This window comes from Saccopteryx bilineata, chromosome 7 (genome assembly GCF_036850765.1).
Source record: "Saccopteryx bilineata isolate mSacBil1 chromosome 7, mSacBil1_pri_phased_curated, whole genome shotgun sequence".
NCBI lineage: Eukaryota > Metazoa > Chordata > Mammalia > Chiroptera > Emballonuridae > Saccopteryx > Saccopteryx bilineata.
The window spans coordinates 89,249,088-89,274,931 of record NC_089496.1 but is presented as its reverse complement, the minus strand read 5'-3'; the positions used below and the strand labels follow the sequence as shown (position 1 = coordinate 89,274,931).

At 48.3% G+C, this 25,844-nt stretch overlaps 3 protein-coding genes across 7 annotated transcripts in view; all 3 read left to right on the top strand.

Annotated features, from left to right (window-relative positions):
- The window catches only part of OGA (O-GlcNAcase), a 31,720-nt gene extending 20,674 nt beyond the window's left edge, over positions 1-11,046 (top strand). The window contains exons 11-17 of one of the 2 annotated variants that reach the window (XM_066240318.1): positions 846-931; positions 1,882-1,986; positions 2,672-2,757; positions 3,038-3,230; positions 4,897-5,056; positions 8,954-9,137; positions 10,715-11,046. In XM_066240318.1, coding sequence (XP_066096415.1) covers positions 846-931; positions 1,882-1,986; positions 2,672-2,757; positions 3,038-3,230; positions 4,897-5,056; positions 8,954-9,090 — 767 coding nt within the window. In that variant the 3' untranslated portion in view covers positions 9,091-9,137; positions 10,715-11,046. Of the gene's footprint in view, positions 1-845; positions 932-1,881; positions 1,987-2,671; positions 2,758-3,037; positions 3,231-4,896; positions 5,057-8,953 lie in introns of both variants that reach the window. The other variant, XM_066240317.1, reaches the window with a different exon arrangement.
- Positions 11,047-12,277: 1,231 nt separating this feature from the next.
- On the top strand, positions 12,278-14,627 carry NPM3 (nucleophosmin/nucleoplasmin 3). Its single transcript, XM_066239044.1, has 6 exons — positions 12,278-12,409; positions 12,703-12,788; positions 13,047-13,166; positions 13,243-13,336; positions 14,086-14,209; positions 14,300-14,627. Exons 1-5 carry the CDS (start codon positions 12,292-12,294, stop codon positions 14,199-14,201), a joined length of 534 nt encoding a protein of 177 aa, XP_066095141.1. The 5' UTR covers positions 12,278-12,291; the 3' UTR covers positions 14,202-14,209; positions 14,300-14,627.
- Positions 14,628-20,067: 5,440 nt separating this feature from the next.
- Positions 20,068-25,641, top strand: FGF8 (fibroblast growth factor 8). 4 transcript variants are annotated; one of them, XM_066239442.1, is made up of 6 exons: positions 20,068-20,099; positions 20,193-20,229; positions 20,776-20,862; positions 21,126-21,273; positions 24,410-24,516; positions 25,351-25,641. In XM_066239442.1, exons 1-6 carry the CDS (start codon positions 20,068-20,070, stop codon positions 25,639-25,641), a joined length of 702 nt encoding a protein of 233 aa, XP_066095539.1. The 4 variants fall into 4 exon arrangements, with proteins under 4 accessions (XP_066095539.1, XP_066095538.1, XP_066095541.1 ...); XM_066239441.1 differs by having other exon boundaries at positions 21,093-21,273; XM_066239444.1 differs by lacking the exon at positions 20,776-20,862.
- The last annotated feature ends 203 nt before the right edge of the window (positions 25,642-25,844 follow it).

Below are 25,844 nucleotides of genomic sequence, written 5' to 3'. Positions count from 1 at the left end.
GCCCCCAAATATTTGCCTTTAATTATCTCTTTATTTTTAGCTGCATTTATTGCTTATGAATATGAAGTTGGCTGAGTGGTGAACTTGAATGCCAACTTCTGGACCTCAAAGCCTGCTATGCTGCATGTGTTCAATGCGCTGCAAAGATCATAATGGTCAATGAGAGGAGCCAGATATTGTCATACTTTTAAGAAAAGTATCTTAGCTCTGAACAAATTCCGAGCATCAGTTGGCTCTCCTTAGTTCTCACTTGGTCAGGCTAGTGTTATCATTAGCCCAGTCTGAATTTGGATTGTCCTTATTAGAAAACATCATTCTTATTGTGTTTTGTGGTTAACTTAATGAACAATTTCCTTTATTCTGCTGACCTTAGTTTTCTGACAAGATTAACCCTTTTTCACCCCTTTTTCCCTTTCCTGTACCCTTCCTCAAAATGTAAAATGTGACTTCAGACAGGTTTAATTCCTTTATGGGCTGTGATAATAAATATCTGTCTCATTCATTTCTGTAATTTCACTACAGAGTAATCTGCTGACTTGATTTTTATAGCTGTCTCTAGGCAATATATATACTTGATCTAGATAAACTTGAGACTTAGTTTCCTTCCAATAACTAAAGAAAGGACAAAACTCTTGTAACAGTAATTATTCATTAATCAAAGGAAGGAACATCAGTTTTGAAATTCCCTTATGAATTAAAGTTATTATCACAGCCTTGTCCTCAAACCCTGGATTATTATTGTTAGATAGCTATTTCCACAAAGTGTTTGTTAGTTTGTTGGACGTTTGAGACCTCAGGAAATCCCCTTTCTCGTAACGTTCTCCGCTTGGATCTGATCTCAACAGGGTGTCGTAGTCATTCTTCAGCACAGTTCTTAATTGGAGACCAAGAACCCTGGGCCTTTAGAGGTGGTCTAGCAGGAGAGTTCCAGGTATCAATATGAATTCACAACTGAATTGACATTTTCTTTGTTTTATGAGAAACCTTATGTTGCGCATCAGATGGCTGGAAGGATTGGTCTGCCGAAGGCTTTCTAGTCCCAAATTCAATTTAGTTACATAGCTGGATTTTAAATCAGATTTTCCTCCTCTTTCACAGTAATTTCTGAAGGAGATGCTGCCAATTCCCCCCGCGCCCGCGAAGCGCAGCGGCTCTAGGTATACACTTCACATTGTTTCTTTGCAGGTCGCACAGCATTTTAATCTGCGCCCGCAATGCACAATGCGCGCATGCTTGTCTGCCAGTGGAAACTCCATGAGCAAAAGGGGTGGGTAATTAGAAAGTGAACGGTGCAAGGGCTTTTGAATACTTTCACGGTTATTTTATAGGTAAAACTTACATTTGAAAGAACAGTCTATTAAAAATGTGAACAAAATATGAAGCATTTTGGGTATTAAAATTTGTTCATGGACTTTTCAGGTGCTCTACTTTTCTCCCCCCAACAGGTGCTCTGCTGCGCACAGCAAACTGAAGCGCATTGCTTTGGGAATAAAGCGTCTCCTGGACAGATAACCCTCTTCAGACCAAACCTGTCCTCCTGATATTCTGTTCTGCCATCTTTTAATAGAAAGATGGACTATATGAGATTGGTTTTTTAAAAAAGTTTGTCATAATTGGAATTGATTTTTTTTTAATTGTAAATTTAAATCTATTAATATGCCACTGAAACTGTGTAACTCAGTTTGGGTAATTTCTATTCAGAAGTACTCCCCTCCCCCAGCAAAGAGGTGTTTATATTAGTAAAGCATAGTACACCCCTCTTCTTTAGGTCTGCCTGCAGTAGCCAGTTAATATTAAATTGGTAATCTGCAGTGCACACCCATGTAAAGAACTGGCTATCTTCCCAACACTAATCCATCTCTCTTTTTTTTCCTCCCTCAGCGTTTGCTGCCAATTGATGGGGCAAATGATCTCTTTTTTCAACCACCCCCACTGACTCCTACCTCCAAAGTTTATACTATCAGACCATATTTTCCTAAAGATGAGGTAATTGTCTGTCTACTTACCAATCCTGGTGTATAGTTATGGTGCACATTACTACTTTTCCTTTGAACTCAAAGGAGTTCAAAAACTCTGGTTAAAAGAATCAATTCTGTCTTAAAATATGAACTTTAGATGGAGTTAACTAAACATTGATCATGGGTGGGGGATATTTGAGGCAGAACTTACGGAGTCCAGACTCATCCCTTTAATTTCTCCCTTAAAAAAATCAGATGAAATGTATTCAGAGTTGGAATTACTAACCAGTCAGGGTGTCTAAATGTATAGTCCTTGGCTGATTTTCTCCAATGTAATAGCATTCTGTAATTTTCCGTTGGGAAGTGCCTACAGGCTGTTGACAATTGGCTATAGAGAAAAGCAAGCCTGTTTAAAATAATAACATCTTTAAAATATGTCTCAGAAAACTGAGGCAGTCTAATAGTTTGCTAGAGTTTGAATTCACTACTTACTGCCAATAACCATTCCCTGCAAAGCACCTCTCAGTATTTATTATAACCATGCTACTGGTTTTACAACTGTGACTCAATGAGTAAATCTTTACTTAATTATGACAGGCCAGACATATTGTTACTCCCTGTCCTAGAAGTCCAGTCTGACATAGGAATCACACTGTTGTTAAATTCTCTTGCCATTTTTCTTAATGTGTTGCTTAACTAGATTATGTTTTCAGGCTTCCGTGTACAAGATTTGCAGAGAGATGTATGACGATGGAGTGGGTTTACCTTTTCAAAGTCAGCCTGACCTTATTGGAGACAAGTATGTGATGAAGTATTTGGATTTGTTGCATTTGGGAAGTAGACATTTCAAAGCCAGGTTTATCAAGTGGAGGGGAGGTGATGACTGGAAAGTACAGTTTCTTAGAAATCCCACTTTAGTTTTAATAAAATCTGAATATTCGTATGTGTATATTTCCAGTTTGTCTATGAAGTGTAGTTTTCATAGGTTGTCATTTAAGTGCTTTGGGCCTTAATATCACCAAGGTCTGAATTTTGTTAGTAACTTGTAAACTCACTCTGGCCTCTTTTCATCTGAGCAGGTTAGTAGGAGGGCTGCTTTCCCTCAGCCTGGATTATTGCTTTGTCCTAGAAGATGAAGATGGCATATGTGGTTATGCCCTGGGCACTGTAGATGTGACCCCCTTCATTAAAAAATGTAAAATTTCCTGGATTCCCTTCATGCAGGAGAAGTATACCAAACCAAATGGTGACAAAGAACTCTCTGAGGCAGAGGTAATACACAGGTTTAGATTTCTACTACAGTAATTTTTACTTAATTACTTATTAAAATAAAAAGTTTTTGGTTTTTAAATAGCAGATCTTAAAATAGTGTTCTTTCTGAATTTCTTAAAAGAATTCTTAGGGTTTATTCTTAGCATGCTATTTTCCACTCAGTGTTAGGACAGGTTTAATTTGGAAGCATTGTTCTAATAATTCATCAAGTAAAAACTAAAAAAGCATACAATGTGGGCAATTAAAGAACTTTTTTTTTTCCCCGCAAAAACAATGTTATTCTCTGGGTGCTCTGGCGAATGTAGGTAATTAAAATTTCTTGTTTGCTTGGTTCAGGCTACCTTGGCTTTCTCAGGGATGCTTTTCTTAAGTCTGCTTTCTGATAGGAACACTTCTTGTTATATGTCAGTTCCAACTTCAGTGTCTTTTTTCTAAAAAAATGTTGTACCCACATTGGTCAGTTATGATTGATTTGGTTTATACATCAGCATATGCATTTTAAAAAAGAGTTCATTCTTAAGGATAATTTTTATGTTCAGTAAATACTTTCAAATATATATACATTTGGATTCTGACTGTTCCTCTTCCCCTTTTCTGAAATTCTCTACCTCCCCACACCAATGTACTCACATTCTCTTTCTAGTTTTTTATTATTTTTTACCTTTTGTCTCTAGCTAGATGACTGTGTAATGAGGCTGGTTTGGAGTAACCTCATAAGGGATTACGTTGACACTGATTGGAACATGCTGGTGATTGAGCTATTGATGAGTTGCTGTTCCATATCTGAGAATTACAGTTTTCAGTATAGGAACATATAAGAATGACTAGTGTGTCTAGTAACAAACTTTTTTTTAAAAAAAGGTAAAATATACGTTACATAAATTTACCATCTTCAAGCCTGGCTGGTAAGCTCAGTTGGTTAGAATAGTGTGTTTAAACTGTTGGTCTGGCTTTAGACCTGTCTGCCAGAAATTTCGAGCCAGTACACAAAAGGGTTAACCACCCTGATGTTGTATGAAGATTATAGTTCCAATGATCTTAATTGAATTTGTTATGCTCAAGGTGATTTCTGCCTTAGCGGTCCCCTTCATAATTCTATTTTCAGTGGTCTCCAAGTGTAAAAAGATTGAAAACCACTGGGTTAGAGCATCGTACTGATAAGCCAACGTTGTGGGTTCAGTCCCCAGTCAGGGCACATACAAGAATCAACCAATGAATGCATAAATAAATGGAACAACAAGTCAATGTTTCTCTCTTTCTCTGTTTCTCTCCCTCCCTCAAAAAATCAATAAATAAAAAATAAATTTAAATAAGTTACAGAGAATACAGAATTCTATATCCCTCACCCATTTTCTACATTTGTTCAAGAAACTAACTTTGGTACATTAGTACAAATTTTACTATACACTCACCAGTTTGACCACTAAAGTCCTTTTTCTGTCCTAAGATGAAATATATCATACTATATTACATATTATATTTAGACAAAGTTTCAAAAGTGAAAATACTGCAGCTAGAACTAATTCTGCATGTTATAATTATATGACTGGAAAAGTTATTGACTATTATTTTCCTGTTGCTGAGTTCTGTAGGTGGGATATAGATATATAATGGGAGGCTATTGAAAGTCAAGAGATTCTAATTTTTAGAAAATTCTAATTTTTAGAAAATAATGTTGAGTTTCCATGAAGAGCAGGAAGTGTTGCCAGAAACATTCCTTGCCAACTTCCCTTCTTTGATAAAAATGGATATTCACAAAAAAGTAACTGACCCAAGTGTAGCCAAAAGCATGATGGCTTGCCTCCTGTCTTCACTGAAAGCTAATGGTGAGTGCATATTTGTGGAATTGCTGGTGTTTGGGTTTGGTGGGGACAGGGCTGTATTTTTTTAATGAAAAGAAAGTGAATTATAGTGAATTTACATTCCATTCCCCACCATTTATGATTTGACTTTGGAAGTCCTCAGGTTACAAACGAGAGATTCTGTAGGTTTGGAAATGTTTTAAGTATTTAGATGTATAGGAAGGTGAAAATAAATACTTTGTTAAGACCAACATCTGTGTAAGTTTCATTTTATAGGTAAATGTACCCGTTTTAACTTACATACAAATTCAACTTAAGAGCAAACTTACAGCCTGACCAGGTGGTGGCCCAGTGGATAGAGCATCAGACTGGGACGCGGAGGACCCGGGTTTGAGCAAGGCTCACCAACTTGAGCCCAAGGTCACTGGCTCGAGCAAGGGGTCACTCGGTCTGCTGTAACACCCCCCCCCCCCCCCGTCAAGGCACATATGAGAAATCAATCAATGGACAACTAAGGAACTGTAACGAAGAATTGATGTTTCTCATCTCTCTCCCTTCCTGTCTGTCCCTATCTGTCCCTCTCTCTGACTCTCTCTGTCTCTGCCACAAACACACACACACACACACACACACAAAAGAGCAAACCTACAGAACCTATCTTGTTCCTAACTTGGGGACCACCTATATTCATTTTGCTAATAGCATGTGTATTAATCATTGAAAAATGCTGCTCTTTTACACTATGAATGCTTATTTTAAGCCTTAGTTAAATGAGAAGTGAACATATAAGGTTATATTTTTATTTTGCCAGGAAACTCATAAATGATACTTGAAAATTAAATGAACCTTGGGGAGAAATTTCATTTATGGACGAAGAGTTATCAGTTTTTTTTGGTTTATCTAAACCTTCAAAAATACTTAGCTAAAAAAAAAAACAAAACAACTTAGCTTTACTTAGTATGAAGACGTTTTCTATGAATGGCCCAATAATAAGTATTCTAGGATTTAAGGGCTACATATGGTTTCTGTTGCATAGTCATTTTTAAACCTTTTAAAAGTGTAAAATAATGTTTAGCCTTTGGTCAGTACAAAAGTGGGTAGCATTTTGTGCCATTACTAGGGGGTTGTTGAGACAGGAGAATACACATGTTGCATTTTTGTATCATTTGAGTCAGTGATGTCCCTTTGTGGGATAATTTAAACTCTGAAGAAAACATAATTCTTAGCCTGACCAGGCGGTGGATATAGCATTGGACTGGGATGCAGAGGACCTAGGTTCGAAACCCCAAGATCAGCTTGAGCATGGGCTCACCATCTTGAGTGCAGGGTCACTGGCTTGAGCCCAAGGTTGCCATCTTGAGCAAGGGGTCACTTGCTCTGGTCTTGTCCTCCCCCCCCCCCCCCTGTAAGGCATGTATGAGAAAGCAATCAATGTACAACTAAGGAGCTGCAACAAAGAATTGATGCTTCTCATCTCTTCCCCTCCTGTCTGTCTCTAATTGCTCCTCTCTCTGATTCTCTCTGTAAAAAAACAAACAAAAAAAAACCAAAAAATTCTTAGTGTTGTGCTTAGAACTGAATCATACGGGTAGGGATATGAAGTCTGTCTTAGAATATACAACCTATTCTGGTTACATTGCCTATGACACGCTGGACTGGAATTAGGTTCTGCCCTGTGAGCCCCTCAAAGGTACTTTTATATATTATTAAAACGTTAAAACAGTGGAGGTATCCTTTGCTTTGAGATTTATTTATTTATTTATATTTTGTATTTTTCTGAAGCTGGAAATGGGGAGAGACAGACTCCCGCATGCGCCCGACCAGGATCCACCCGGCATGCCCACCAGGGGCGACGCTCTGCCCACCAGGGGACGATGCTCTGCCCCTCCGGGGTGTCGCTCTGCTGCGACCAGAGCCACTCTAGCACCTGGGGCAGAGGCCAAGGAGCCATCCCCAGCGCCCGGGCCATCTTTGCTCCAATGGAGCCTTGGCTGCGGGAGGGGAAGAGAGAGACAGAGAGGAAGAGGGGGGGTGGAGAAGCAGATGGGCGCTTCTCCTATATTCCCTGGCCGGGAATTGAACCCGGGTCCCCCGCACGGCCAGGCCAACGCTCTACTGCCGAGCCAACCGGCCAGGGCCTGAGATTTCTTGCAACCTCTTTCCCAAAAGGTTTGTTTCACTCACAGTTGACTTTTTTTCTTAATCTCTTCACCTTTTCACCTTGACGGTTGAATTTATTGAGTTATATTTGACAGTTAAGAGTTGTTTATATTTGCCTGATTCATGGTGGTACAGTGGCTAAAGCAGGTTTTTGGCCAACAGTTTTTCCTCCAGGCTAGATTAGAAAGAAAACATTTTCACAGGCCGGATGAAATATTAAAATTAAAAAATGTTAAATACAAAAACAATTCGTTTAAGTAAACAAAATTTTATTATGTAATTTGTTTATGGATAAATGTGAGTGAAAAAATTTAATACACAATATTTCAATAAAAATATAATTACATACCGTATAAATATCCAAACTATCATAATCAATTGAAACAATATTTAATAGAATGAGCTTGAAGGGATTATATTGCAAATAAAACAATTATTTCATTTTACAAACAGCCTGGACACGTTTTCAGTTATCAACTGTAGCTATTGTCTGCTACAATGCCACTTGATTTAGCACACTTAACTACAAAAATATGGAATTATTTGACCTTGGGTGCGCACTGGCAAACTCTGTCTAAAAGAATGTGGGTTTCACATTGCCACTAAATGTCAAACAGTTCATATCGAGTACAAATACAAAAGTTGTAAATCTTTATAATGGAATTTTTAAAAAAAATAAGTATCACGAATCTTTTCAACCAATTATTGGAAGTTACCCTAAATTAGTCACACGCAGAATTCTTTTCTGCATATCACTATCTTAAATATCTCGATTTCCAATCATCTAAGATACTTCCGCTTCTGAGTAGCTGTGATTTTAAAGTAGCGGACAATATTAAAAATTTAATCGCGGCTCTGGCTGGTTGGCTCAGTGGTAGAGCGACGGCCTGGTGTGCGGGGGTCCTGGGTTTGATTCCTGGCCCGGGCACACAGGAGAAGCGCCCATCTGCTTCTCCACCCCTCCCCCTCTCCTTCCTCTCTGTCTCTTTCCCTCCCACAGCCGGGGCTCCATTGGAGCAAGGTTGGCCTGGGCACTGAGGATGGTTGTGTGGCCTCTGCCTCAGGCACTAGAGTGGCTCTGGTTGCGGCAGAGCGAAGCCCCGGATGGGCGTGCCGGGTGGATCCCGGTGGGGCGCATGCGGGAGTCTGTCTGGCTGCCTCCCCGTTTCCAGCTTCGGTAAAACAAAGAGGAAAGAAAAAAAAAATTGCGGGCCGCATGTTGGCCATACCTGGGCTAAAGTATCAACCTGGAATGCTGGGGTTGCCAGTTCAAAATGCCGAGGTTGCTGGCTCTTACTGCAGGGTCATCAGCACAGGGTCGCTGACTTGCGCAGGGGATCGACACGATCCCAAAAGCTAGCCAGCCTGAGCCCAAAGGTTGCTGGCTTAAGCAAGGGGTCACTGGCTTGCCCTGGTCAAGGCACATACAAGAAGCAATCAATGCACAACTAAAGTGAAAGCAAGTATGAGTTGATGCTCCTTACCCTCTCCTATCTGTTTCTCAAAAAGAACATTAAAATAAAGATAATTACATATTTAAGGTGAACCACATTCAAGCTAGTTAACGTATCCGTCATTTAGGATGGTTATCACTACATTGTTTACTGATGAATACTGATACAAAATTCAAAAACTGGCATGAAATTTAGAGGCTGGTAGAGCAGTTCTGTGATCTATTTGAAGTACATTAAAGATGTCACAATTCAAATCTATAATTCTATTCATTAACACTTATATTTTGATTATTTGTTTTATTTCTAGGCTCCAGGGGTGCTTTCTGTGAAGTGAGACCAGATGATAAAAGAATTCTGGAATTTTACAGCAAGTTAGGCTGTTTTGAAATTGCAAAGATGGAAGGATTTCCAAAGGATGTGGTTATACTTGGTCGGAGCCTGTGACATCTGTTGGCACTATGAACTGTTGGAAAGTCTCTTAACTTCACCTGGTGGGTGGTGTTGGGGTCTTCATACAGTTCAGCTTCTAGAGCGGCAACAGATCAGCCAATTAGGATTGGAAACAAGACTATGTAAAACTCATTCATCATACTTTGAGACTACACACTGGTTGGAAGAAGATAGTATTGCTGCAAATCCTTTATGAAACAGAAGTGGGCCTCCTTTTGGAGTCCTGTGTTAGGTGTTAAGACCTCTTATGGGCTTATAGGGAGGGGGTCTTCAGTAGTAGTCAGCATTGTTTTCTGCATCCAGTGTGGTTGCATTTCCCACTGAAGAGTAATTATAATCATTTGCAATCATGGCTTATTAAAGGCAATGTCTCATTCTTGGGGAACATGGCAGATAAAGATTTAGTGGGTTTCAGAGGCTTTAGGTGGAAATTCCGATTGGGATGGTTGTGGCATAATTTAAGCTGAATAAAGGATTTCATTTGGGCAGTTTTTCTGCTTTGTAAGGCCATGGTCAGTTGTCTCCTGTATGGTGATTGGTTCAGGCATGTTGTGCTTTGTAAGGACAAATTGCACTTGTTTGTGGCAAAAGCCTAAAAATGAAAAACTTGTAAATTTTTTGTATATAAACTAGCTGTGATCTGCCTACCTTTGTGTTTACTGTTTTGTAATTTTTTTGTTTTGAAAATGGAAGGGTGTGATTCAGGATGGCACTTTGAATAATGTAAATTAGTGGAAGGTGAGTTTTTCTTTTTTAGTCGGGGTTTTTTTTTTGGTTTTTAGAAATTTTATTTTTAAAGTGCCTCCCACCTAGGGCTAGGGCACATCCACTTTGGGTACAAGAGCCTAACTTAATAGGACTCAATCTGTTGCAAGTGCCGTCACTTCTAGAAATTAACCTCAATACAGGTCAGCATGTGAAATGTTAGTTTGACTTCTATCAAGTGGGGTTCAGGGGCTGATTGTTCCCCTTTGCCCTCAGATCAGTTGTCCTTTAATTTCAAGACCTGTTACTACTGGTTTTATTAAATCAATCTAATTCTTGCATGTTTGTATCGAATTTTTAAAGGAGACAAAGAATGAGCATACTTTAATCAATGACTTAATGATTATCTTTTTTTTAATCACAGATTTTGAAAGCTTCATGTATTTTAATTTAGATTTGGTGTTTTTAAGGGTCTTGAGCATGAGGCTAGCAGGTAATCTCTGCAGGATTCGTTTTTCCATCATGGCTGGCTGACTTCTCTGTAGATTCATAAAAGTATTTTATGATCAGCTTCCCTGCAGTTGTGTATCAGCTGTTTAACTTGGAGCTGAGAGGCAAAGGGCAAGGAGAAGGAAACTTGAAACATTTTCCTTCATAGGATTACATCAGGGTGGGCTTTGAGAGTGTAGAGTGGTACCACTTACAGACTTTTCAGCCAAGGCCTGTGAGTATGCACTGAATGAGATGATGGCAGGAAAGAAAGGAAGCCTCATTTTCAAGGTAGAAAGCTTTAACTGATAGGATATAGTTTGTTGAAAAGCTGAACCAAGTTTGTATTTTTAAAGGCTGATGTGTTAAGTGTCTACAAGATAACTGTCTTAAATGGCTTAATGTTACTTGGTTTTCTCTTTAGATTTCCTACACGATTATGTCATTTTATCTGGAGGATTTTGGAGTCAGTCTCCTATGGAATCAAGATTTTTAACATTTGCTTGTGGCTTTTTCTTGGCTTTTAATAACCTTGGCTGGTCTTCTGGTCACAGATGCTAACTGTGAAACAGATGTCTATGTCTATACATTCATCACTCTAGGATTGTAAAGTGCTCTTTATCATCTATGGTTATGAATATTTATTATGGTTGGAATGACATTTCCTTGATTGTTTAGATCACAGCTCAGTTCTTGTAGAAAACGAACTGTAAAACTGAAGATTCATGCAAGAGGCAAAATAAAACTTGAAGTGCATATGTGTGGTGGTGTATTGTGTAAATCTTCTGTTTCTACCTTCTTTTTCTCCTGCCCTTTTTGCCTCACCTATAAGCAAGTCTACCTCATCACAGCTGTCCTGAGTTAGGGACCAGTCCTGAAAGCAGTACTCTCCCACTCCCATCTTCAATAAAAGTCTTCCTTTCAAGTTTTCCTCAAAGATAAGAGACTGGTTCTTGGCCTAGCCACCATTTGGCCAGTTAATAACTTGGGTATGAATTGGGGCAACTCATTTGAGTGAGTACCTGTCATCAAAGGATAAGGAATATGATTTACCTGGTTCTGGAGTCAAACGGTGAAAGATAGTATCCCAAATTAAAGATGTTCTGGGCTGATTTGGAAGCACAAGCTCCAAAGCTTGCTTCTGTCAGGAGCAGGAGTTAGTCCTCTGCTAGCAGGCGCGGGCATCCGGCCAAAATCTGAAGCTCAAGGAAGATATCCTGTCTGGATAGTAAATTGCAAGGTCGTCAGCAGGAAGCGTATCTGCCAGAGAATGGAGTAGTTTGGGTACAAGATACTGGGAGCTAAAAATCACTTCAGGCTCTGGCTCACTTCAAGCAAAGGCAAATCTGAGCTCATTTCCCTCGCTTTTATAATAACCAATGCGCCTGACGTGTTGGCACAGTGGATAGAGCGTTGACCTGGACGCTTAAGTCCCAGGTTCGAAACTCCAACTTGGGAGGGGGGTTTGTTAGCTGGGCTGGAGCCCTTTCCCCCTTAAGGCACATAGGGGAATTAGTGAACAACTGAAGTGCTGCAATTACTGTACCAGTCAGTTGATGCTTATCTCCCTCCTCCCTGTCTAAAAAAAGCAAACCTGCTCTACAATTCACCTTTGCTGGGAGAATTAGAAAGGTTTCTATGTTTATATCTAGTTTCCCTTTGACGAAAGTTTTCCGTGGGAGACACTAGGTGTGATGAGCTAGAGAAAATGGAGATAGGAGCTGCTCAGAAAGCCTTGGTCATTGTAATGAGCAAGGACAGGAACATTAATCCCCAAGTCCACGCTTCTATAATACTAATTTCTCTGCGGTCTCCAACTACAAGTCTGAGCAGAGGCCGCGGTCTCCTGGGCGAGGCGGGGTGGAGAAGCCCCGAACCGGCTGCGTTCCAGTTCCTCTTCTCTCGGTGGAGAGCGTTCCCTTTAATAGGCGGGGCCAGACCCGGCCGGAGTCCTCCACTTTGTACGTGTCGGGGGCGGAGTTCCCAAGCCGCCCTCGCAGCATGGCCGCTAGCGCCGCCGCCGCTTTAGCGTTTTTGAGTCAGGAGACGAGAGTCCGGGCTGGCAGGGTCGGCGGGGTTCGGGCCCCGGCTCCAGTCACTATGGACAGCTTTTTTTTTGGTATTGAGAAAGGAGGGGATGAGGGTAGTTCAGGGGCGGTAAGAGGAAAGCCTGAGCAACAGAAATGCAGATGGGTGCACAACGTGGGTAGAGACGGAGGGGGCTAGTGCGGAAGTGGGGGTGAGATCCCGCCCTACATGTGCGGGGTGGGGCCCAGGGTTGAGCGCTCCAGGTGTTCCGAAGAAGTGGTCAGTCCAGGGCTGTGTGTGATGGAGGTTTGGTGAGACGCCCCCCTTCCCACGACCTACAGGCACACTCACACCTAGGTACACTTATACTGTTAATTCTTCCAGGCTGTGAGCTTTCCGGTCACACCCGCTCTTTCACCTTCAAGGTGGAGGAAGAAGATGATGCGGAGCACGTGCTGGCCTTGACCATGGTGAGGGCTGGGGAATGGGGTTGGTGGTGAATAGCTTCCCTTTTCTCCAAGAGCAGGCAACTGGTGGGCCTCTACCTGTACCCAGGCCCCAACCTCCCCTTTACTGGGAGTCACCTCTCCCTAACCTAATGGCTTGTTCCCTTGGCCAAATAATTCAGGGTCCCCTGAGACTTGGCAAGTTCTAGGGTAGCTGTCTCCACTGTGGTGTGAACACTTGCTTGGGGAGACCCCAAGCAAGGTCTTGTGTACCCTTCCCAGCTCTGCCTCACGGAGGGGGCCAAAGATGAATGTAATGTGGTAGAAGTTGTGGCCCGGAATCATGACCAGCAGGAGATTGCAGTCCCTGTGGCCAACCTCAAATTGTCCTGCCAACCCATGGTGAGTTCCCTGGCCATACCTTGGGTGATGAGGGGACAGGAATGGGCCAGGCTTTCATCCTTGTCTTCCTCCCCAGCTCAGTTTGGATGACTTCCAGCTCCAGCCTCCTGTAACTTTCCGCCTGAAGTCAGGTTCTGGTCCTGTGCGGATTACTGGGAGGCACCAGATTGGTGAGAGTCCTATCCTTTGCTTCCAGTGGACTTTTTTTTTTTTTTTTTTAATTTTTATTTATTTATTTATTTATACAGAGACAGAGAGTGAGTCAGAGAGAGGGATAGACAGGGAAAGACAGACAGGAACGGAGAGAGATGAGAAGCATCAATCATTAGTTTTTCATTGCGTGTTGCAACACCTTAGTTGTTCATTGATAGCTTTCTCACATGTGCCTTGACCGCGGGCCTTCAGCAGACCGAACAACCCCTTGCTGGAGCCAGCGACCTTGGGTCCAAGCTGGTGAGCCTCGCTCAAACCAGATGAGCCCGCACTCAAGCTGGCGACCTTGGGGTCTCGAACCTGGGTCCTTCCGCATCCCAGTCCGACGCTCTATCCACTGCGCCACCACCAGGTCAGGCTGCTTCCAGTGGACTTTACATCAGGTCTCCCTCAACTCCATACTCTTCTCCGCATCCCAGCCTTATCTCCCAGTGTAGCTGCCATACACGATGTGCCCTCCACTTTCTGTCCTACTTGTGCCTACTGCCTTTATGGAACCTGTCCCAGCTTTCCCAGCTCCAGTTATGTGTAATCTTTTGGCTCTTTGTCACCCAGTTTAGTATCTGAGGTTTTCCCATCTAGTCCATAAGCTCTGGGAGGTCAGGGCCCTGTAAGCCTAACACCACAGTGCATGAATAAATGACATGTGGTTGAAGGAGATCTGGCTTTAACCTCCTCCTCCCTTTACTACTTGTGTGTACACCAGTTACTGTAAACAATGATGTTTCTGAGGAAGAAGAGAGTGAAGAAGAGGGGAGTGAGGAGGAGGAAACTGCGTTGTGCCCCATCCTGCCTGCCAAGAAACAGAGGGGCAAGCTCTAGCCCTCTTGGTGAGTGGGAGGGAGGGGTGCCCAGCAGTCTGAGAGGGTAGGAGGAACAGGTGAGGGCCTAGATGCTGATCCCCTCTTTGCTCTCCTTAGGTCAGCTAGCTGCCTGTCATACATGCCATGTATCACGTTGCTGTACAAGTATCAAGAATTTTGAATGTCTTCTTCATTGAAGAGGAGGGATGGAGCGGTCTTGGGCTGGTGCTAGAAGAAAGGGGGTCCCATCCTCCATAGGGCCCTGGTATTCTAATTCTGTATTATGCCTGGGGCTTCCCTTTTCTCCAAGAGTGGGAGGAACTGTCCTGATCCTCTCTCCCCACTTGCCTTTGAAGTTGCAGGTCACCATCTGAAGCTCAGAACTATACATTTTAAACACTTTTGACATTTTTGCATAAAGGATGAAATAAAGTGGTGTAGAGTTTTTTTGGGTTTTTTTTTTGTTTGTTTGTTTGTTTTTGCAACTCATTTGTGTGGCTTCTTTCCCTGCTGGGGTGGCATTCCCCTAGAGACCACCAGGTGGCACTGTGGCAGCACCTAGGGTGTTCCCAGACCTGGGGGAGGGTGAGGAAATGTAGCATCCTTCTATCCCCAGGCCAGGCCTAGGCCCAAACTGCCTTGTTAGAAGAGGACCTCCCAACATCAAGCCCATTCGAAGCCCCTACATGTGGGGGAGGGCCATCCCAGGAGGTTATCAGAGTCCAAACAAGGGGTCTGGGCCTCTGTCAGCACTCAGGCTGATGGGCAGGGGGGCAGATAAGGGAGTTTAAGCAGCCCGAGGAATGTGCATCTCTATCCCCATAAGGGGGCTCGGGGTAGGGAGGAGGCCAGTCTTTGCTCCTCCTTCCAGTCTTGCAGGCTGTCTTTGAGCTGGTCTGGGCCCTTAGAAACCTGATTCCAGGGGCCAGATGGAGGGGGCTGGCCAGATTGGGTGACAGGGAAACCAGAATCCGTGTGGCCTGGCATATGGGGGCAGAGAGGAGCCCTTGGGATTCAGCCTCTTGGGTTAAGGGGTTTCTTCCCCCCACCTCAATACTCCCCTCCCACACACACACTGCCTGGTCTGGGGTCTCTGATGTCTGTAATCAGGTGGTTTTGGGGCTTGGCTGCTACTGTGTCAGGAAGAGAAAGGGACATACCTGATGTGATGTGTGTGTCTGTGACCAACTATGGGGTCAGCAGTTCAGCAGCTGTGTTGATGGGGTGGGGGTGTCTCAGTGCCCACAAACAAACAAATAAAAGGTTACCTCCTGAGATAGCCTGGGGCCAGACATGCTGAGGATGGACAGAGAACAGTGCCTGCTGGGGCCAGGCCCACTCCTTCCCACAAATGAGGGAGCAAGTAGGAGGGGTCCTTAGATAACCTGAAGGGGCTGGTATTGGGCCAGCTGAGGTAAACCTTGGAGAGAATGTCCCTGGAAAGCACTCCCTCTTCGATACATCCCTCCTCTCTTGTGGTGTCTCTGGTGAGGAGCAAAGAGGTTCAGTTTTTATTTAAAATTTTTTTCCATTAATAGAAGCATCAACTCCTTCCATTTAGTTTTTCCATCTAGTTGTGTACTCACTGATTGCTTGTAGGTGCCCAAAAGGGGGGTCGAATCTGCAACCTCGGTGCACCAGGACGCTTTATCCACTGAACCACCCAGCCAAGGCCAAAGAGGTCCAGTTTTTAACTTCTCTTTTTCTTCAAGTTGAGGATAAAGGAAGATGATCCCTCTGTTTTGCAGTGATCAGGGTCGCAGGCCCCTTCTTGCCAGGAGGACTCTCCTGAAGTTCTTCCACCAGGAACCAGGGTGGGGGTTGATAGCCGGGCTGAAGAGCGTTCACCTTCCCGCAGCACCGGATAGAGACGGAGGGGGAGCTGGCGCCCTCTAGTGGGTGAGGTTGAAGCCGCCTGAGGCCGCTACCCCATGTCACCTCTTTAGGCGTGCCCAAGTGCCCCATAAGTGGTCTGGGTCCCCGAAGTTTAGGAGGAAGGCGAGGGAATAAGCTACTAAGGCTGACTTCGTTCGTTCATTCATTCACTGGAAGGGCTCCTATTAGAGCGCTTTCCTACCTCTCGCCTATAACCTCCCAAGTCCTCCACATCTGCATTACTAGAAGGTGCAGGAGGTCGCTGGGTGCTAGGAAAAGTCTTCTCTGGGGCAGGATGCGGGTGGAGAAGGCCAACCCAGCTACTCTCTGCGCTTGGCTGCGCCCTAATATTGCCCGCCACCCCCATCCCCACCCCCACCGCCACGACGCAGCTGTGCCTTGACTGTTGTCTTGTTGGGTCTCCGAGAGTACCTGGCCAGCGCTTCTGCCCACAGTGGGGACCCAATCCACATCTACCCCTTCTTCCAGGAGTTTCCCAGCCCCACCAGGCGCCCCGCAGTTAGGGCTAGTAATTATTTTTTCTCCCTCCTCGCCCTCATCTCTCCTCGATCCCTTTTTCTGCACCCTCAGCGCACAGTAGGAACGCTGCCAATTCACTCCGGCTCTAGAGCGCTGAGAAATGAAGGTGAACACCAGGGTCTACAGACCTCTGGAGGAAGGGCAAGCCTGCCATCCGGGGCGGGTTACGGGGGACGACTCCCAGACGGTGTCCGAAGTGCTTAACTGCTTAACGCAGTCTCGACGATTTGCATTTGAACTGTAGGCAGAGTCCTCGGAGCTTTGAACCTGGGGCGCAGGAGGCGCACGATGGAGCCAGTCGTAGCCCCCGTGGCTGGCGCAAGCTGGTGTGGATTTGAGGAACCTGGGGTGGGCTGGGGGAGATGGATGCGTTTGGAAAGAGGCTGGAGGTGTGTGTTTGGGTCCCTGCGAGGGTGTGTTTGCGGAGAGAAGCTGTTTGTGTTGGTGAGGAGTGTGTGTTTGTGTTTGTAGAAGGCGACTGTGTGTGTGTGTGTGTGTGTGTGTGTGTTTGTGTTTGCGAAGTGTGGGGACAACCGGGAAAGGTGGCCGGGCTGTCACTCAGCGATCAGGTTGACAGGCGCTCCCTCATCAGGGCCAGGGAGCTCTGATTGCAGATTCGAGGAAACAAAATAGCAATTGTAATTAGGGGGCTTTGATAAGATAAAGGAAGGAGAGAGCTGGCTGGGAGGCCAGCAAGGGAGTGGGGGGGGGGAGCAGCCCGCTGGGGCACCGAAGGAATATTTGCATCTGTCACTCACAGACTGCGCCCAGGCAGTACTTTGGGTCTGGTGAGGGTATGTCCCCATCTGCCCCCCTCTAGAGACATAGACTTTGGAAGATGAGAAGAATCCCCCCAAAGTTGATGAGGATTAAGTTCAGGGCAATTCTCCAAATATAAAGGAATTCTGGTCCTGTAGAGATAGGCCCCTGTAAAGGTTAAGGTGTAGGATGAAACACTTTTAGGCCCCAGATGCCCATCTTCCCTGGGGGAAGAGAAAGGAGAGTGGGTTATGATCATTGAGGTTCAGCTCAGGTCCCTTCAGAACCTTCTGGGGACTCCAGAATCCAGTCTGGACCCTGGTCTGAGCCAGGAGCTTTGGTTTTCACCTCCATTCCGGGCAGGGCTGGTGCCCAGAGTGACCGGTTGTGACTCCAGGACTATGTACAAACACACGAAGGACTGACTGGATGGATGCCTGGGCCCTGCTCCCTATTCTTATCAGACTATTTTTGGAAAGTTGGATCCCTGATGGGGAGAAGGCCCTTCCCATCCTCTGGTCTCTATCTCTCCACTCATTCATTCATTAATGTATGCAAATAAACTTCTTCAAGGGCCTACTATGTGCTGGCATGAGGTTAAGATGGTGAGTATCCTGCCTGCTTGAAGCAGTGCAGTTGGGGAGGTAGACCCTCAGCAGGTGTCCCCCAAGCCTTTAAAACAGAGGAGCACAATAAAGGAAAAGGGCTGGTCTGGGCTGTGGACACTGTCTCACCTCTCCACCATTCAAAGGGTCCATCTCCCAGTGGGGTTGAAAGGAGAGAATGAAAGCCCAGCTTCAGCAAATACAAGTGCTCAATAAATGCTAGTGATTATGATTATTATCTGTTGGGGCAAGGGGATGAAGGCAAGTCTCCCTGGGGAAACTGCACACGGGCTGAGGTCTAAATGCTCAGCCAATTTCCCCATTACTCATTCATTAAATACTAACTGCACAACAACCCTGCCCAGCTCTGTGCCATGAGCTGCAAGTTCCAAGAGAGTAAGACATAGTCCTTACCTGGACGTCATCTGGGCAAGAGCTGAGTGAACAGACTCCTGGAGGGGGTAACATGTGGGCTTAGGAAGTCCACTCCTCTAAGGAGAGATGAGGTCTTGGGACAAGTCCTCTGACTATATTTTCCCATCTGCCTTACTCAGTGTTAGCATTATGGCTGGGACTGGGGGAAGGTAGGGCACAGAGAAAGGAGAGGTAGTCAGAACTTGGCTATGCTATTGGGAAAGGGCCTGCCTACTGCTTCTGGCCTAATGGCTTCCTGAGACGACCACCCGACCCCTCCAGCTCAACACCCAAGGCACCCAAGGACATGAGGGAGCCAGTGGGATAAGGGAGATTGTCAAAGGCAGCAGCTGGGCCTGGCTTTTAAAGAAGTACTATAGCTCAGGGTTTCCAGAAGCCCCCCCCCCCCAAACAATGAGGGTCTGAGAAAGGCTTCAAGTCCATACCTCCTCCTTTGGCACTCCTCCTCACCCCCACCCCAGTTGACACAAAGCACCGGTCCCTGTCTAGTACACTGTAGGTGTGTAAGTACCTCTCAAATGCACAAATAATGGGACTCAGAGAAAAAAGCTGGCAGTCTGGACGGAAGTCTTCTCCAGGAAAAGCATCGGAGAGTAGTTATTTTTGCTCTGTCTGCTGTTTTAGGGGTTAGCAGGGACTGGGGGGGGGGTCCTTGCCAGGGACTGAGGGACTCTTCCACATAGGTGGCTCGTGGTCCCTCCCAAACTTCAGGTCAGCTTGTGTGCACATTTGTACGGGAGGGGGGGACAGGAGCAGGAGCTGATAGCGATAATGGGGACGGGAGGAGGAGAAAGAGACATTTCTCAGGGCGTCTTGGAGACTGGGAGAGACAGGCAAGGCCGGGTACTTGGCAGAAGGATAGGGGGTTGGTTCCCCGTCGCACACCCAAGCATTTGCCAGAGAGCCGAGTTCACAGCCCTCAGTCCCATGTCAGCGGCCACTTCCCAGGGGCAGACTCAGCAGGAGCGCACAGTAGGAGGCTCGGAGACCGGCCGCATAGCCTAAGGCGTTAGCGGACCGGGCTCCACAGTGGAGTCCTGGCACCTTCCAACTCCGACGCACCGGTGGTCAGGAAGCCCTTGAGGAGGGTCTTGGGACCCCATGGAGAGGGTGCCCAAGGCGCCCCCCATCCCCGCGCGTCCTGACTTCAAGAGCCCGCGAGGGGACAGGCCCAGGGTGTGGGGGAGGCGCCCACCCGGGTCGCCCACGCCCTCCTGCGGGTCCCCAGACCCCTCCCCTGGTCCAGACCCCCAATCCCAGACCCGCCGGCCGCCCCGCCCCGGCCGCCCCGCCCCCGCCCCGGGCTGCGTCCCGGCCCCAGCTCCCAGCCGGGGCTGCGGGCTCCGGCCGCCCGCCCCGCGCTCCCCCCTCGCGCCCGGTGCGGCGCCCCCCGCCCTCCCCCCTCCCCCTCCCACCTACCCACCCACCCTGCGGGCCCGTTACCCTCCGCCTGCTCCGGCTCCTGAGTAGCCAGCGGCCACCGGCTCCGGTAGCGGCGCAGAGCGACTCGGCACGGCTAGCTCGACCTTCCACGGGACCCGCGGAGCCGCGTCGGCATCGCCGCTGGGCTCCCGTTCTCGAGCAGTCCTCGCTCGCCTCCGCTCTCGGCTAGTGCGCCCGCGGGCCGGCGTGATCTCGCTGGGGCTCCCCGCGCTCCCCGGCCCGCGCGCCATGGGCAGCCCCCGCTCGGCGCTGAGCTGCCTGTGAGTACCGCTGCCCCGTCCCCGCCGGCTGCGCGCCGCGCCCCTCGCTCACCCTGCGCCCCTCTCTCTCCCGCCCGCTTTTGTCTCCCACAGGCTGTTGCACTTGCTAGTTCTCTGCCTCCAAGCCCAGGTAAGGCGCACTGCGCGGAGGCGGGGGCCGGGCCCCGGGGCTGGCGGGGTGCGCCGGCTGGCCAGGTCAGGAAGGGCACCAGGACCGACGCTGCGGCCAGCGCGGCAAGGCTGGAAGGAACCTTAGAAATTCAACCCTGAATTATCCCTAGACAGGAGCTAAGGAACAGAGAGGCAGCGCCCAGCACAAAGTCACACAGGCAGTGAGTGGCGAGGTTAGAACCCGAGGTCTCAGAGTCCAGCGCTGTCTCCCAACGCATTCTAGCCAAATAGGGGTGGACGGGGAACTCCACGGGCAGCCACACCTGGCCGCCGAAGAAGGGGCCAAACTGGGGTCAGGGGTTGTTCGTTGTCAGAAGTCCGGGTGACTGCCTTAGGGACCCTCTCTCTGCGGCTCTCGGGGGAGGCAGGCTTGTGGAGGGTCTGGCGGAAAGATCAGGTGCCTAGGCTCTCTGCGCTCTCAACATTTGCTCCGTAAATTTGTCTTTATAAATGTCAGGGGTCAGGCAGCGCTGCCTCCCTACTTAAAAGCGCCCTGCTCTTCTAGGAAGGCCCGGGCGGGGGGCCTGCGCTGGGCAGGGAGCTGGCTTCCCTGTTCCGAGCTGGCCGCGAGTCCCAGGGTGTTTCCCAACAGGTGGGTCCGGATCCTTCCCCGTCCCCGGGCTCATCCACGCTAGGCTGCTTCTGCCCGGCTTTCCTGGGTGGGTGGGTAGGGGGTGGCCGGAGCTGGAATGTTGGGGGGACCCTCAGCCCCTGCCGGCTGCCTGGGGAAGTGGAGGGTGGTTCAGGACAATGGGGGCCACTCGGGCCCCTGGGCAGAGTAGCATTATAATGGCGTGTTGTGTATTTTTCAATTTCCTAAAGGTAACTGTTCAGTCCTCACCTAATTTTACACAGCATGTGAGGGAGCAGAGCCTGGTGACGGATCAGCTCAGCCGCCGCCTCATCCGGACCTACCAGCTCTACAGCCGCACCAGCGGGAAGCACGTGCAGGTCCTGGCCAACAAGCGCATCAACGCCATGGCTGAAGACGGAGACCCCTTCGGTAAGGCAAGCTGCGCCGGCGCAGGGTAAAGGTAGCTGTGGAGCATCCCCCCTTCCCACTTCTTGCCTGCTGTGACTGGTCCTAGAAGCCCCAACTATGCTGGCCAGGGGCCTGCAGACCCCCTAGCTCAGAAGCCAAGGGGTTAAGGTGAAAAAGCGTTTTGGGGGTCAGCTGGAGAAGAGAGGGCTGGGGAGGGGACCTTGGGGAGTACTTGGCCCACAGGTGCCCCTTCCCTGCCCAGCAGATGAATGAATCCAGGAATTTCCCTTTACACCTCCCCCTTTCATACACCCCTCCCCAGCTGCAGGTGGAGGCAGAAGGTTCAGGGGGAGGGGGCCCAGGTTTAAGGGAAGCTCTTGAAAGAGGATATGTCGCCAGGGCCCACAAAAGGAGAGTGGGAAAGAGAAGGGAGAGAAGTCCCCCCAACTCTCCCAGCTTGGGGGGTTACTCTGAACCTTTAAATGCTTTGATCAGAAGGGTCAATTACTCATGGGGACTAGGCTTGGGAAGGGGCCCTCCCTGTTCCACTGACCCAGGAACCCAGGCGGTGGGTCAGAGCCGGGCTCTCAGCTCCTGGTGGGGTGGTGAGTACAGGGAGCTACTGCTGGGTGCAGAGGCTGAGGACTGATTGATTTCTAAAACATTCAATATTCCTGCCTTGAAACAAGGCCAATTTCCAGAGTCCTGATGTACCCAGAGAAAAGTAAGCCCTCTGGGCGGCTGGTGTTGTTTTTAGAGAGCGATTATTGTGAGTTTAAAAACCTTTAAATAATGACCAAGTTAAACAAGCATGAAAGGAGAGAGGAAGACTCTATTAAAATGTAATAAAAAGGTGAGGCATTTTAAGAGCTAAGAAGAAAAATGAAGAATGATATAAAACAGAAAAAGAACGAGGCTTTTTTCAGATGTGGAGTTTGAAAAGAGTTGCAAGTCTGTAAATGTTAAAAAAGAGGTTCAAGATTGTTCTCTATGAATCTCTGGAGAGACCCCCGCGTCTGGCAGAGCGATTAAAACTCTTCTTACTTTCACCTTTTTAAACATTTCCTGAATACTTTCTCCTCTTCTCGAGCCAGTTTGGGGGATCGAGTATGTCTCGCTGCATTTTTTCAGCGTCGACGTAGCTGACTTCCCTTCAAAGCTGGAGAAGGAGACATAATTTTCCTGGGATAAATCTGTCACTGGGTGGAAGAATAGGTTTGAAAATGTTAAGCTTTCCAAAAGCCCGGTAGGGAAAGCCGCTGTAAACTGCGGGCCCCAGCTCCCCAGAAACATCCAGGAAGGAGAGTGGGGGCTCTTGGGGGTGGGGGTGGGGGTGGGGGCGGCATGCCCGGTGGCCCAGCTCCCCCGCTGGGCTGGCAGGGCTAGCCTACTGTCCCTTTGTCCCTGCTAGCTGCCCTTCTCAGCTTCCAAGGAAAGGGAAGGAAAGCCTGCCTGGCTCCTTCTGGGTTACTCCATCAGAACAAATGGTCCAGCATCCTTGAGTTTGGGGGAGAGAAGAAGAGCCTAAGCAGGCCGTGGAAGAACTCATCTCCAGACATCAGTGGTCTGATGCCCACTGCTCTCCTTGGTCCCTGCCTACCTGACAGGGGTAAAAGCTGGAGGGCCCAAGAGCGGACTTAGAATATGCAGCCAGGACAGGAAGTCTGGGAAAGAACATCAGAGAGGTCCTAGGTGCTTTCTTACGGGCCCCGGGAAGTGACAGAGGAGCCTACTCCACTCCTATCTGCCCCGTTTGTCCAAAATCCTGAGTAGCATCGCCTCTTGCCCTTCTCCCATCAGCATCCTTCCTGGCTCTTAAAAGCAGCCACCCCTCGCTCTGGAAGGCAGGCCAGGAGAGGATGAGCAGACTCGCTGGGGCCGAGAGGAGGTGGGTGGGAGGAGAGGTGACATTTCCCCCGGCTGACTTGGGACCGGACTGAGGACTTGGCCTTTGGGTCCCAGCTCTGTGCTTATGTGAAGGTGGTGGGTAGTCACAGGCTGAGCATTGAGGGCTATCTTGCTGACCTTGGTGTCCATCTTTCCAGTAGTTTCAGGGACAGAGAAGGTGCCACCTTGTCAGTGTAGGCTGGGGGGCAACTCTGGGAGTCCCAGAACTGCTTTCCGCTTTCTCAAGGAAAGCTGAGGCTGGGCTCTGCAGTAGTGAGGGCAGGAGACCCAGCCCCTCTGTCCTATCCCGAAGGGCTAAGTCAGCCCTCGCTCCCTCCTTGGGGACAACCTCAAAGGGAGGAGTTACACAGGGAGTGCACAGGAATTGGCTTCTGTGGCAAGGTGGATGTCTGAGGGGAAGGAGGAGGGAGAGAAGGTATAGAATTAAGCTCCATGTTTCCTCTCCAGACAGAGAAGCAGGCTTGCCTGATTTTCTCCCTGTGCACCCACAGAAAGGGTTGGGTCATTGGGGTGAGAAGCCCGACTGTGATGGAGGTTGAAAGAGGCAAGACCATTGAATTGTTGATTTCTGGACACTGGGGCTGGGGACTTCAGTGACTGGGAAGCATAGGGAAGAGGCAGGACCCTCCCAGCTGGTGTCTTAGTTCGGAAAAGCAGCTGGCTAGGGACTGTGTTGGGGAGAGCTGTCCCATCCCTACCACCTTCTCTGCAAAGCAGCAGTGGGAGAGGGGTGGGTGGGTGGGTAGCCACGGCTGAGTCAGAACCCAAGATACCAGAAGCGGGAGAATGCTTTTACGTTTGAAACATTTAGCCTCAGGACTGGAGATTACCGCTAACCCGTTATGTATATAATGATCTGTGAGGCATGTGTAAATACTATTTTGAGTTGGAAGAATCCTCAGAGGTCTTTTGATTAGCAGGAGAACTTTAGTCATGAAGCCTTGACATAAAAGTAATTACTGTCTGGTTTTAAAAGAGAGTCTTTTCAATTTGATGGCTCTAAGACCCTCTGCAGAACCCAGTTCATATACCATGATCTTGTCCACAGCCCTCTGTAAGCCCAGGTAAGGGGCCTGAGGCCTAGAAAGGGGACTTGAACTTACCTAGGGGGCTGAAGCCCACCTAGGGCACCTGGACGTTGGAGCAGTTGCTGCTAAGATATGACAAATCTGTGAGCCAGTTGGGGTGAGGACATGGAACAGGAGGGGTCAGGGAGCTTCTAATAATGTCCCTCCTCTGTCTTGGACAGCAAAGCTCATTGTGGAGACAGATACTTTTGGGAGCCGGGTTCGAGTTCGTGGAGCCGAGACGGGCCTGTACATCTGCATGAACAAGAAGGGGAAGCTAATTGCCAAGGTGAAGCCCCAGAAGGAAGGGGGTGGGAGGGCTGGGGCCTGGGGAATGGGCTGGGCTGACTGAGCTCCTCCAGGATAGTAACGAGGTGGGTAGAGAGACACAGGGCCACCTTGGGGTTACATATTGATTGGGAGGGAGAGGCGAGGGAGAAGGAAGCTGCTTGAGAGATGAAAAGCTATAAAGGCAAAAGAGGAAGAAGGAAGGCTAGGGAAAGGTTGGTAAATTCCATATATCTTTTTAACAAATCGCCAAATTGCTTTGCTATTATGTTCAATTACATGGTACCAGCATTTGGAATGTTCAGTAAGCCGCAGGCCCAGCCCCTCGGCCGAGCTCTGAAATGGCCCCATTAGTCACGGCTCCTCTTCAGCCTCGAGCTCCCTGCTTGCTGGGCTTTGGGAGCTTGGGGCTCAGAGCCTCCTCTCAAGTCTTTCCTCCCCCAGGGTGGCTGCCCAGGGGCCCTGGAGCTGGCATCCTGAGGGGCTGAGGGGCAGGTGGGGAAACGGTGCTAGCAGCTCAGGCCAGACTGGTGGGCAGGAGGCCAGGGCAGGCAGGGTCTGGGCCACCTCTCTGCTTCTCTGTGTTGGGGCCCAGCCCTTTCGGTAGATAGCCATGTGTCACTGCTGCCCGGGAGGACAGGAAGTTGCCGGGTGGGCTGCGGGTTGTGAGGGATTAGAGAACGTGTGCCCAGACAGGGGGTGGGGCTGCAGCTCCTGCCCACCCTGCCATCTGCTGGGGTTCCCACCTGCTGTCTGGGGCCGCCTGCCCTCTGCCTCTGAAGGGGGGGCTCCAGAGAGAGCCCAGTAACGCTGTGCCTGGCCCCCCTACCTGCAGAGCAACGGGAAAGGCAAGGATTGTGTCTTCACGGAGATCGTGCTGGAGAACAACTACACGGCCCTGCAGAACGCCAAGTACGAGGGCTGGTACATGGCCTTCACCCGCAAGGGCCGGCCGCGCAAGGGCTCCAAGACCAGGCAACACCAGCGTGAGGTCCACTTCATGAAGCGGCTGCCGCGCGGCCACCACACCACCGAGCAGAGCCTGCGCTTCGAGTTCCTCAACTACCCGCCCTTCACGCGCAGCCTGCGCGGCAGCCAGAGGACTTGGGCCCCCGAGCCCCGATAGGCGCCTGCCCGGCCCGGCCCCTCCGGCGGCTCCCAGCGCAGATTTCCATCTCGAGGGAGCACAGAGAAACTCAAGCAAGATGAGGTCTGCGCTACTGAAGGCTGGGGAGGAGCTGGGGGAGCCCCGGGTTCTAGTTGTTGATAATTGTTTGCTGTTGGGTTTTTTTTTTAAACAAAAGAGAGGCTCTATTTTTGTATTTCACT

What these genes read in the sequence shown, in the direction of transcription:
- NPM3 (XM_066239044.1), top strand. Translation starts at nt 12,292, where the DNA reads ATGGCCGCTAGCGCCGCCGCCGCTTTAGCGTTTTTGAGTCAGGAGACG. An exon ending in TATGGACAGCTTTTTTTTTG is followed by an intron (nt 12,410 to 12,702) that starts GTATTGAGAAAG and finishes TAATTCTTCCAG; the next exon opens with GCTGTGAGCTTTCCGGTCAC. An exon ending in ACGTGCTGGCCTTGACCATG is followed by an intron (nt 12,789 to 13,046) that starts GTGAGGGCTGGG and finishes TACCCTTCCCAG; the next exon opens with CTCTGCCTCACGGAGGGGGC.
- FGF8 (XM_066239441.1), top strand. Translation starts at nt 20,068, where the DNA reads ATGGGCAGCCCCCGCTCGGCGCTGAGCTGCCT. An exon ending in CGCTCGGCGCTGAGCTGCCT is followed by an intron (nt 20,100 to 20,192) that starts GTGAGTACCGCT and finishes TGTCTCCCACAG; the next exon opens with GCTGTTGCACTTGCTAGTTC. An exon ending in TGAAGACGGAGACCCCTTCG is followed by an intron (nt 21,274 to 24,409) that starts GTAAGGCAAGCT and finishes TGTCTTGGACAG; the next exon opens with CAAAGCTCATTGTGGAGACA.